General features: G+C 42.9%; 1 protein-coding gene across 1 annotated transcript in view; it reads right to left on the bottom strand.

Moving 5' to 3' along the window:
• Positions 1–551: 551 nt before the first annotated feature.
• Positions 552–12011, bottom strand: part of Morc2 (MORC family CW-type zinc finger 2) — a 38271-nt gene continuing 26811 nt past the window's right edge. The window contains exons 13-26 of the mRNA XM_051200430.1: positions 11381–11521; positions 11140–11294; positions 10876–11004; positions 10174–10279; positions 9404–9536; positions 7698–7772; positions 7231–7611; positions 6570–6701; positions 6138–6192; positions 5480–5621; positions 5116–5352; positions 4927–5020; positions 2813–3001; positions 552–2066 (exon numbers count right to left, since the gene is read on the bottom strand). Of these exons, the coding sequence (XP_051056387.1) occupies positions 1998–2066; positions 2813–3001; positions 4927–5020; positions 5116–5352; positions 5480–5621; positions 6138–6192; positions 6570–6701; positions 7231–7611; positions 7698–7772; positions 9404–9536; positions 10174–10279; positions 10876–11004; positions 11140–11294; positions 11381–11521 (2038 nt within the window). The 3' untranslated portion in view covers positions 552–1997. The remainder of the gene's footprint in view (positions 2067–2812; positions 3002–4926; positions 5021–5115; positions 5353–5479; positions 5622–6137; positions 6193–6569; positions 6702–7230; positions 7612–7697; positions 7773–9403; positions 9537–10173; positions 10280–10875; positions 11005–11139; positions 11295–11380; positions 11522–12011) is intronic.

Below are 12011 nucleotides of genomic sequence, written 5' to 3'. Positions count from 1 at the left end.
AGTGAAATGTTCTGTGATGGTTCAGAACAAAGTAAACTCATACTAGACTCATTCTAAAACAATGTATGATGTACTTGGCAAAAAAAGGGAACTTGAGGACAAATTTGTTGTGTGTCCAGGATGACTACCATTATCTCCAGGGAGAACTTAGGGATCAGGCAGAAAACCTTGCTTTTTATGTTTAGCCCTTTCTAGTATTTGGATTCTTACCATGTCCACTGGTAACTTAGTATCTTCAGCCTCACCCCTCTCCTTTAGAGCCAGTGGATGCCTTATGAACCAGTTCTAAGGTCAGCTATTTCATGATATTCCCTGGAAAGACCCTACATTTTATCTTGCTACCAGAACAGTATGACCTCTGTCTGAATAGGCAGCATTCAGAAAAGCTGAGGTTGGATTTAGTACATCCAAAAAGTTAAAGCTAAAACATCTAGGAAATGAAGTTGTTCTGTGTCTGTGGGTATTAAGAAAGTGAAACTAACAACAAAGACAGTGGAGAAGCAACAGAATGAAGAGAAAGGCCTTGTATTTCACATAAGAATGTATTGGAGTCAGGAGTCTCACCAGTAGAAATTTATGGTAACACATTATGATTACATGTGTAGATTTAAAAAAAAGAAAAAGAAAAAAGCATTATCTGCCAATAAAAATGCAGGACCAATTTTCTTTTAAACAGTGAGTTTACAGACAAAAATGGACAACACACTGCCTGGGGATAGGGTCAACAGAAAGTTGGATTGGGGGGGGGGGGTTATGTGCACCAACTCAGGAAACCCATCTATTGGAAAATGTTCCGGAGGACCTCTTCTGAATGATACTCCCCCACAAATAACCCTGCATCAGGGATTGCCTGATGAGACAATCTGGGGTAGCCTAGAACCTAAGCAGGCACTTCTAGCCACATGTGCACAGTTCCCCATCTTCTGCAAACACCATGGGACTTGGGTAGATGGAGGAAACAAATCCCATCACGATTTGGATCAAGAGTACAAAGTCACAGCTCTATCTTCAGTGGTCCTCAACAGGAGTGAACAGTTGGAAAGACTGGAACCAGAATTCTCCCAATGGCCATCAAATGAAGCTCTTGCCTTTCTGGCTCTGAGTAGTTAGTTGTCTGAAGCACATGGTCCCGCCTCCTCAATGTTCCAGAGCATGGGAGGTGCTGGGCTCTCTGGAACCCACAGAGGATGCAATAGAAAAGCAGCAGCAAAGGCTCTCCAGGAACTAGCACCACTGAGGAAGCCTCCTCCTCCAGAGAGCTCTTTTCACCTGTACAACCTGAGAATCTTAGGAGTTCAACATTCAGAGAGCTATCCAGCCCAGAAAATCTGACCAGTCAGAGCTGTCTACGCTTGAGCTTGGACAGTGTGGTTGACTCAGGCAATGGCTCCTTCAGCAACAAAGTGGGTGGTGTGTTGGGAAATCTGAGCATCAAGAATTATCTCCAAGCTGTCTGGATACTGCCACAGCCAGGATGACTATGACAGCTGCTCAGGAGCCTACAGACCTTCACAGCTCTGACTGGACACTGGGAGATCTGTTACAGGGAGTCTTTCTGGTACTGGGTCTGCTTTGATGACCCTTTTATAGGTCTTGTAGATCTGAGTCCTTGGGGTCATATATTTTTCATATCTCATTGTTGATCCTCTAGGAGAAAAATCACCCTGCCCCCAGAGCCTCTCCAACTCAGGATGGTGCTTGCTTCATCCTATCTTGAGGTGCCAGGAGCTCAATGACTCAAGACTCTGTGCCCTTTCCTCAAGAGTCACACAAAAGAAGAATGGTCTCACAGCAGGCATTAACATCTTCTCTTTTAAAAAATAAATATTTATGTAAACTTAGGGAGGAAGATTCAAGGAATCTCCTTCCCAAAGCACAAATGTCCCACATGAGTCAAACCAAGATTAAGTCCACCAACTCACTAATGAAATCCCCCTCCCCAGAAGCTGCTGTGCTGAGGGGCAGGTGTGCCGAGGAGTTAACTGCCTCCAAGCTCTTCAGTCCCCTTTGGTGATGAGGTCCTCAATGTAGGCATCCAGCTCATCATCTGTGTTGATGTCTATGTCCTAGAACAGAGTGGAGTGGGGGTCAGCTGGGACTGGGCAGGAATTCTATCCTGCTATTTCTCACCCCACTGTCTGTTCCTTGTTCCTGCTCTGTTTCTAAATCTGTTATCCTCTATCATCACGCATTGTGCAGGTCTAGGAAAGAATAGGAACTTTCTTATCAAGTTCTCTGGTTCTAACTGCATCCCTCCAACTAACTAGTGTCTCATATTGAAAATGACTGTGCCACACCCCTCCAGTGACACCCTGCTCTTGGGTTCAAACCATGCACTCAGAAGTTCTGGCTCTCCCACTATCAGTCTCAGCGCGATTCTCATCACCCTGAGCACCCTAGTCAAGTGGGTTCCCCAGTCTCTCATTACTTACTTCACAGTACTACCCCATTTGTAGCTCTAGCTTCTCCACCTGCCTGTCTACAGAGATCAGGCTCCCAGGTTCTACTGTGTAGAAAGACATACCAGACCCCTAAAGGGCAATATCCCATTTTTCTACTATTCAAGTCCACCTGAAGACACCAATGTAAGCGTTTTGCTTATGGTTTTAAAAGATTTTTCAAAGCAAACCATATGGTCTATGGAGGCTGGCTGGAATGAGGCCCAGGCAGCTCTATCATTTCAGCCTTCCTATTAGGACCCTGAGCAGACAGGGTTGGAAACAGACTCCTGTGAATGGACAGAGTCCTGTGAGAAGTCCAGCCCTCATCCCTGAGACCAGTTCTAGCTTCTATGAGAGGGCTGCTGGCTTACCTCCTGCACTTTCTGCAGGAGAGCTACAATATTGGTCCTCAATTTCTGTAACTTCTCCTCCGTCTCACGAAGCTTCTTCTCAGAAGTGCGCAAGCTCTCTTCTGAGGCTTTTGCCCGTGAGTCAGCACGACTTTGGTAGGAATGGCACAGGTTCTGGAGCCCCACCTCATACTGCTTGAAGTATTCTTTCTGTGGAAGAAAATGTGATAGGGGCTAAGAGTTCATAAGTACCCTTGGTTTTATTTCAATACAAGGGAAACAATCTTTTAAAACCAGGGTAACAAGATCTTAGTGGCAGTCCTTTGGGGATACAAAGGACGAGGACACAAAGCACTCAGTCAAGTGCTTAATAACCTGGAAGGATGTCTTACCTTTCCACATGGCAATAAAAGGCCTGTGGGATCATTCTCCTAGCTCAATCACACCTTTCTAACTCCAGAATAGGATTTCTATATCTAACACAGTGTTAGGATCAAAGATCTACCAAGCACCTACCAATAGCATTTATCCCCAGATTTGTAAATAGTTGTACAGCAACAGAACCTTTTTTTACGAAGTAGTTTAAAAACAATTTAAGATGTATCCCACTGTGATCTGCTCAGAAACAGCCACTGAGAAAGAGGAAAAACCATGGGCAAAACCACCACAGGTCCTGGCTGTCCAATGCAGTCTGAACAACTCTAGCACTCACTCACTTGCTTCCACGAAGGTTGCACGAGTTGTTGCAAGGAGGGGCTTCTGGCTGCTGTTTTGCTTTACAATCTACACTATGATCTCACACCAGGACGGCAAGAGAAACTTCACATTCTACATAAAAAAATATCTTGGCTGTACAAGATAAATTTTAAATCAAATGCAAATACCTTTTAATTGCCAAAGTACTAGAGAACACCATTTACACACTCAGGACAAAAATAAACAAAACTGAAAGTTTGGTTTTAGAAATTGCAACCAGAAGATCAAAGTTGTATACTAGTACTGGTAATTACTTTTACAAAAACAAGCTAGGTGTTATTTTTAGACTCGGCAGTCACAGATTCTGTTCTGGGCTGAGTGGCAGTGCTTACTGCTAAGGTCCTTCTGTACCCTGGCTTTCGCTTTGAATTTCACAAGTTGATGCCAAAAGTAAGAGTCGAAGATGTTTGTTCTCCTAGGACCTCTGGAGAGCTCAGTCTAAACAAGGGTAAAAGCCAAAGCCTGGGCTGGGCTTACTGTGACATAAGAACGAGACAGGACTCATGCTATTAAAGATGCCCCCATAAAGGGCAGGGCAGCAGACAAAAACCAACTTGTATGTTTCTATAAATACAGCTTTATTCCTGATGGACTGCCTCTGGATATTTTCATGCTATAATTGAAGAACTGAGTAGTTATCTGACACTATACAGCCTACAAACTCATTATTATTTGCTAACTGGCCCTGGGCATGGTTCAGATCAACAATTCCTTCAGCTCCAACCATTTCTTACATAAAAATGAGGCTAAGACTAGTACCCAAAGATGTATCATATCCCCAACCTTTTTATCCTGTTGCTGCTCACAAAAGCCTACTGCCTCCCCTTCAGACAGTTGTCTGCACTTACAAAAGCAGGCACTTATTGAAGCCCTAGTTGTTTATTGATTATTTGGTTAGAGTTTTTTTTTTTTTTTTGTTTTGCTGTTTTGTTTTTTTTTTTTTTTTTGGTTGCTGTTGTTGTTTTCCTTCTCTACCAAGGTGCCAAGTCTCCATGGCCACTGCCACAATGTTCATTTCTCTCAGGCTTAAGGCCAGCAGCAACTCCACCTCTAGCAAATCTTAAGATGGCAGAAGCAGAAAGCCAGCACAATCCCCTGGGCTACAAGAATCCTCATGCTCATCTCAAGACACCACCAGCTTCCCTCTTCCTCTAAGTCTCAAGTTCTAGGTATACTGAGTCTCATAAATGTTATCAAGGATAGGTTTGAGCAAAAGAAAATAGATGCACTTGTCCTAAATCTGTAAAGGACCCTCAAGGGGTGAAGCTGGCTTTCTTTTCTCTACACCAGTCCTATCTACTCAAATCTTCTCTTGGTAAGATGGGAAGATGATGATATGGTAAGAATTAGCATGAGTGAGTAACTCAGGCCACACTCACCAGAGGAAAAGATATTAGTTCTTCTGAATTCATAACACTCAGCTCCTTCTTGGAGATGGGGAAACTCGGAGGCAAGAAATATCGCAAGCAATTCCTAAGTAGGAAAAAAGGGAGGGACAGGAACTCAGAATGGCATGCAAAAGTGAAGAACTAGTATCAGCCCTAAGGAAAAGCCTAAAGAACACAAACCGAAGAATCTGGACCAGGAGGTCAATAGTCTCATGGTTGGTACTTGGGGCAGTGGTGTCAGGTTCAATGGGGAGACCATCAGAGGTAGAGGGCTCTGGCAAGGCCACAGCCTGCTGGGCCACCACAGCCTCCTCCTCCTCTTCCTCCTCCTCTCCACCTTCTTGCTGCGTGTCAGGACTCTGATGCTCTGGAGAAGGTGGCTTCATCAGTCGTACATCTTCACTGCCTTTCTCCACCCTATGGGGGACACAGCGTTTAACATGTCTGTCCTAAGCTAATAGGGTGCTAAGAAGAACATGAGTGTACTTCCTCCCTTTACTCTAGCTGACTTCTGCTATTCTGATATCCTAGGAGAGGGCATTACCAGCGATCTCTTGGCGTTGTGTCTGTGGGCACATAGTCAAACTTCACTTTCCACCGAACCACGTTCTTGCCCATCTCTACAGCTGTGACGCGACCTGTGTACCACTCCCGGTTCACACGTACCTCTACATGCAGTCCTTTATCTGAGAATTCAAATACAAGTGAGAGTCAGAGAACTGCATCAATGCTCCCAACTCAGCCAATGCTGTATTTGTAAAGGCAGTCCCCAGGTGGGGGTTCCTAGGAATGCACCCTGGAGTTTAGCAATGGGGATTCTTCATCTGCCATAGAGCCAAGACAAAGGATGACTGACTTACCAAGGGCAAACACCAAAGAATTAGTGTCAAAACAAAACAAGCAAAAACCAAAAACAAACAAACAAAACCAAACAGGCAAAAAAAAAAAAAAAAAAAAAAACAACAACAACCAACCATCCAAACTCAGAGGATTAAAAGTTCAAGGCCAAACTGAACTATTTAATGAATGTCTATTCAAAAATCTCAAGCATTATAAATGAAACAAAACATGAAGGGATGGCTGGACTAACTATAGATAGAGACCAAGCCCGGGAAGCTGCTAACTCAAGGAGGAAGCTGCTGACAGAGAAGGCTCTATTTCCATTTGCACCCACTGGCCGACAGGGACCTCCCCAAACTTGCCTTTCTGAGCCTTCTTGAGTTCAGCTGGGTCATCTTCCCCAGCACTGTCTGAGAGCTGCAAGGAGAACAGTCTATTAGAAGTTTCTTCAATGGCCTCTAAAAAGTAGTGTTTTGTGTTATTGATCACCCATGGCCATCAGCTATAACATGTCTTCTTATGCTGTCCCGGTATCTACCCTTTATGTACAAAGCAGCAAAAAGAAACACATTTCAAGTGATTCTAGGCCCCTAGGTGTACATCTGTAAGGTATACATACACCAACATATACTGGCCTATAATTAAAACAAGTCTCAAGAACCTACCTGGCCCCATGTTTCTAATTATCTGGGTAACGTGAGGTCAACTAGGCTCGAAGCCTCAAGTCGTGAACACCATGGGGACTGGCACAGGCCCAGGGAGGCAATCTCTGTGAACCTCATGTGACCACCCACCTCACTTGCTTCCTTCTTTTCCTCCTTTACAGCGAACTTGCCCCGTTTGCATCTCTCTTTCCTCTTCTCAGCTTCTTCTTCAGCCTCTTCCTCATCAGAGACCGCAAGACTCCGCTTCCGACCTGAGGTTGCCTAGAGCAGAAGGGTAGAAGCATAAAGGGACCATGTTCAGCTTCCAAAATGCAGGAAGATTTTATGTAATCTAAAGGAAGTATTTGAAGGAGTTTATGTCAACTCCTACTTGGAATTAGTACATACAGAAGCAACATCCTGGTCCTTACACTATGTGGATTTTTGACAATAATTGTCACAAGAGAAGCTTCTCAGTTTAACCTGCTTATTAGTCAGCTAGCTGAGACCTCCTTGACACACAATGACCACTGCCATAATCTACCAAAGCCTTGTCACTAAGTTAACAAATTATGTCCATACCATACGAAGCCAGTGGAGCTGACTCAAGTTTGTTTACAGCAGACCAAGGTTGGGTCTGCTAAGTAAAAACCTCGCAATGTAAGTTCTTAGCAAGCCTCTTGTAATGTAGGCTCCTCCCCTTCAAAGGCATCAGAAAAGCTTATTCAGTGATCCTAGATTTTCCTAGTGTAATTTTCTTTCCTACAGCACCCATAATGAGCTGGAACATGAGGGAAGCAAAGTGTCTCACCACAGAATGTTTAACAGGTGGCTCCGGCTTCTTGACCACTGAAGACTTGATGGCTTTTTGAGCAGGGCCCTCCCGAAGGTTCTTGGAGTTAGGGAGTAGAGGGGGTGATGAAGGCTGCACAAGAGGGGTAGGTCGGGGTGCAGTCTTGATGGGAGGGTTTGCAGGCTTTCGGGGTACTTCAGCTGGCTGGAGCATTCTGGAAGTACTAGTTTCTCCTCGGGCTGCTGGAGCAGGCAGCTTTGGGGGGCTGCTGATAACTGAAGCTTTTCGGTGTTGGCTAGTTGGTCTGGGAGTGTGAATGGAAGGGGGTCTGCTCGGAGCATTCTTGATCACTGCGGGTAAAGGAGGTGACCGAGGACGCTGAGGTCTCCTCACAGATTCCTAAAAAAACCCACAGACAGTGGGAACATTGATCCTTACTTAAGACACCAGAAGAGCCCCGCCTCCCTTATGTCCCTGGGCTTTACTTCAGTGGAAGGTCTGGTAGTCACTTCTAAGGGCAATTTCTTCAGGTCAGCATGTGAGCGGATGGGTGTGGTTTTCTGCAAAACAAATGTAATGATGAAATTGTTTGCAATCTTTTTTGACCTTCATTGTGTGCCCGAGACAGTGACCAGTTCAATTTCTGAAAGCTTTCTATTGTAACTAGAAAGGTAATATATGTGTGTATGTATATATGTATATGTTATTGTACATATGTGTATGTATGTATATGTATACACATGTATGTATACATACACATATATACATACATACATACACACACACACACATTCACAAACAGATATATACTGATTTAGCAACTGAAAGAATGGGGAAATCTAAAAAAACAAAAACACCCCCCCTAAAAAAAAGGATGGGAAAGGACTGGTGAGGGGAAGTTGACATGAGGCCAGAGAAGTAGGTGTTATTCAATATGCTTAAGACATTTCCAGTTAGTAAGTATGGTGCACTATACAGACATAGAGAAAGGGAATACTTTTGTAACAAATACGATATTGGGGGCTGTACAGAGGGCTTATTGGCTAAAAGTGCAGATTGGTCTTCTGGGGCACCAGAGTTCAGGTCCCATCAACCACAAGTACTGATGCCCCCTTCTGGAATCCACAAGCACCTATACACATTCCATGCATAAACTCATACATATACAGACAGACATAATTTTAAAATAATAAAAATGTATCATTTTAAAAAATGAATCATGAAATACTGGGAATAATAAGTACACATGAAAATTTGATCAACCTTAAAAATAAAAATAAAATTAATCTTTGCTTATCAAATTTGTAATATAAAGCTAATACTCCTCTACATAACTGGTAAAAAGTACAAAATGGGGGGTTAGAGAGAAGACATGACTGGGAGGAGATGAGGGATGGACAATTGTGGTTGGGATGTAATATATGAGAGAATAATAAAATGCAAAACAATATATCTTCTGCAAGGTAATTTGAGAATTTTTTTAAAGCTTTAACATTTAGCAAACTCTTTTCCAATTTCACAAATTACCAAGAAATGTATTATGCTCTAAAATAATATATACATATATTAAAATACATGGGATTGGAAAGAGCTACTCCAGAGAATCTTAAGTCTAAGACCAGCCTGAACTTAAGTTGAACTCAGTGAGACTTAATATAAATAAAATATAAAAATAAGTAAAATAAAAATAAATAAAATAAAATAGGCCAGGAGGCAGAGGCAGGTGGATCTCTGTGATTTTGGGGTCAGCCTGGTCTATAGAGTGAGTTCCAGGACAGCCAGAGTTATACAAAGAAACCCTGCCCCCAAAAAAAACCAACCAACAAGGAAAAGGTTAGGTATGTAGCTCATTGGCATAACTTGTCTCTTGTCTAATACATATAAAGTTAATTCCCAATAGGAGGAGGAGGGAAAAAAAATAAAACTATTGAGTTAATAGTGATTTCTTCTATGATAAGATACTTCCTGGAATGCTTATACATTCTAAATACATCGGACCAATTTGGATATAAAAACAAAATAGTTAAGTTATCTAAATAATCAGCAAGGTGTACTGGAAAAGTGTTTGGAATTCATGGCTGGAAAACCTTGGTGGGAACACATGGTAAATGGAAGGGACAAGAAAGTCACTGAAGGCTTCTATCCTGGACAGGCTGCTGACAAGGGCACCAACTTGCCCATGACCATATACCTGAAGAGCTTCTAGCTTTTCCTGTTGCTGGCGAATTTTCTCTGTCAGCTGCTTCTGCTTTTCTTCCTGTGTCTTTAGGTCCTTTTTTAATGTCCCCAAGGGAACCTTCTGCTTCTGTTCAGAAGCTTCACAGCTGTAAAGAGGAAACTGGTGGCAAAACAAGGTTCCAAGAGGACAGAGACTTGCTGTCTTGCTACCACCATAGAGCTTCCAATGTATAAAAATGGTATGTATGTGTTTCAGGGCAACATTTATTCTTCCTTCTTGGGCAGCAACCAGAGAAATGTGACGCTATGAAGACACTGACCTCAAGAAATACCCTAAGAGTGGAGGGATAGTGGTAGCCTAGTGAATGTCGAGTTAGTTTCAACTGTCCACTTGACAGCCTAGAGTCATCTGAGAAGAAAGCTGGGATTGAGGAATTACCTAGATCAGACTGGCCTGTGGGCATGCCATGTTTGTCAGGGGCTGCCCTGTTAAGTGATATAGGGGGTTGCAGACCACTATGGATGGTACTATCCCAAGGCAGTCTTGGACTGTATAAGAAAGCTGGCTAACCCTGAGCCTGAGTTACTGAGCCAGTACATACGTGTTTCTTCATGGTTCTACTGTAAGTTTCTGCTTGAATTCCTGCCTGACTTCTCTAAATGATGGACTGGACTTGGAAGTATAAGCCAAACTGTTTCTAGTCCTGATGTCTATCACAGCCAACAGAAAGAAAACTACAGCGAGGAAAGAGTAATCACAATCCTTGTTAAAGAAAGGCTCACCGGTCCTGCTCAGGATCAGGGTTCATGGAACAAACCCAAGTATCAGGATAATCTTTTTCTACTGAACTCAGCTGGAAGGGGAGGGTCCTCCATTTCAGACACAGATCTGCAAGAAAAAACAAGACAAAACACCCCTCCCTACAGGTCAGTCACACCTATTGATACTTACTGGAATCTAGGCTCTTCACAGCTAGGCCCCCAGTAAATATGTCCTGGACTTTCAACAGGTTTTTTTGTTTTGTTTTATTTTTCAAGGCAGGGTTTCTCCTGGAACTAGCTCTGTAGACCAGATTGCCCTCGAACTCACAGAGATCTGCCTACCGCTGTCTCCAGAGTGCTGGGATTAATTGCATTCGCCACCAACACCCAGCGACTTAATCCATTACTACAAAACTAATTCATTCACTTTATGGACAGACTGCAGCAAGGATTAAAAATATCATGGAATTTAAATGCCACCAGCCCTTTCTTTCTATAGGCTCAGTCATTTATTCATACTAGATATAACATGGTACCAAACCTACTGAGCCTGGCCCAGCTATTTAAGGTATGCCTCAAGATTGTGCTCACAGAGCCACTGCCAAACAGATCCTATTCCTGGTAGAACTCAAGTTTATGAATATTAATCAAGTCAGACGGCCAGAATGAGGCTGAAAAGAGTATCATGATAGCAATCTAGAGAATTCCCACCACTCAACTTACCACACTGGATAGTGGTTGGGATTTCCATAGCTCTCCGTCGTTTGAAACGCAGCTCACTGGATGGGGGTTGGTTCCAGTTGGCAGAAAGGTAGCCAAACTCATCCCAAAACTTAATAATTCCACGCTGGGCTAGAAAGCAAATGCCCACACATTACATTAGAAGACAGCCTCACCATCTTCCTAACTAAACTCACCTTCCCAAGCAATAAAAGCATCTTAAGGCTCAAGAGAAAACAGGCTGAGTCTGGTGGCCATTCCCATTACCAATGGCGATGTCCTTCCAGTACTGTGCCAAGTGGTCCCCCATTGCTCGAAGTAAATGCCGGTACTCCTTAGCATCAGCGAAGTCCTGCTTGTTATGTGTAGGCTCCAGAACCAAGTAGGGCACATCAACAACCCCAACAACCCCACCACAGGCCCTGCAAGGACACAGAGGTCACAGCTGTAACCAAAACTCTTCTGCCATTCACCTGGGGCTGGAAAACTCTCCTAAAGCAGTACTCACATGCCCCCTTCCAGCTGTGGGCCCACTTTCTCATACATCTTGATCAGACGGCTACAATTGTAGATAAACATGCCATCTAGGTCCCGATGTTCAATATTGACCCCAAAAACAAAATTCAGTTCCTTGGGTTCTTTGAGTGCTCTAATAAAGAGAAGAAGAAAAAAATATTAAGTTTATTAACATGGTGATAAAGGTGTGTTAAGCTTTCTGAGACATGTTAAAATTTTCCATCTCCATTCAATGTGTGATGTTAGACTTGATAAGTATCTATACTGTCCAGTGACCCTTTGTATAAACATAGAATTCTATTTTTTTATGTAGCAAAATGGATAGATTTAAATAGCAATGTGTTATTGTGAAACTGCTGCAAATCTCTGCAGAGAGAGTAGGATAGAATAAATATAACATTATAATCATAAATTCCTTAAAATCCCAGTTATGTAACAATAGTTCAGTTTGTTTTTCAAGACAAGAGTCTCAGGACTCACTCTGTAGACCAGCTGGCCTCAAACTCACAGAGAGCGCCACCTGTCTCTATGTCCCAAGTGCTGGGATTAAAGATGTTCACCACTATGCCTGAGTTATATAGCAGTAATAGTTTTAAAGACAAAAAATTAACAAGAACACATGA

Source organism: Phodopus roborovskii, unplaced genomic scaffold (assembly GCF_943737965.1).
Source record: "Phodopus roborovskii unplaced genomic scaffold, PHOROB, whole genome shotgun sequence".
Lineage (NCBI taxonomy): Eukaryota > Metazoa > Chordata > Mammalia > Rodentia > Cricetidae > Phodopus > Phodopus roborovskii.
This window is presented reverse-complemented; position numbering and strand designations above follow the sequence as displayed.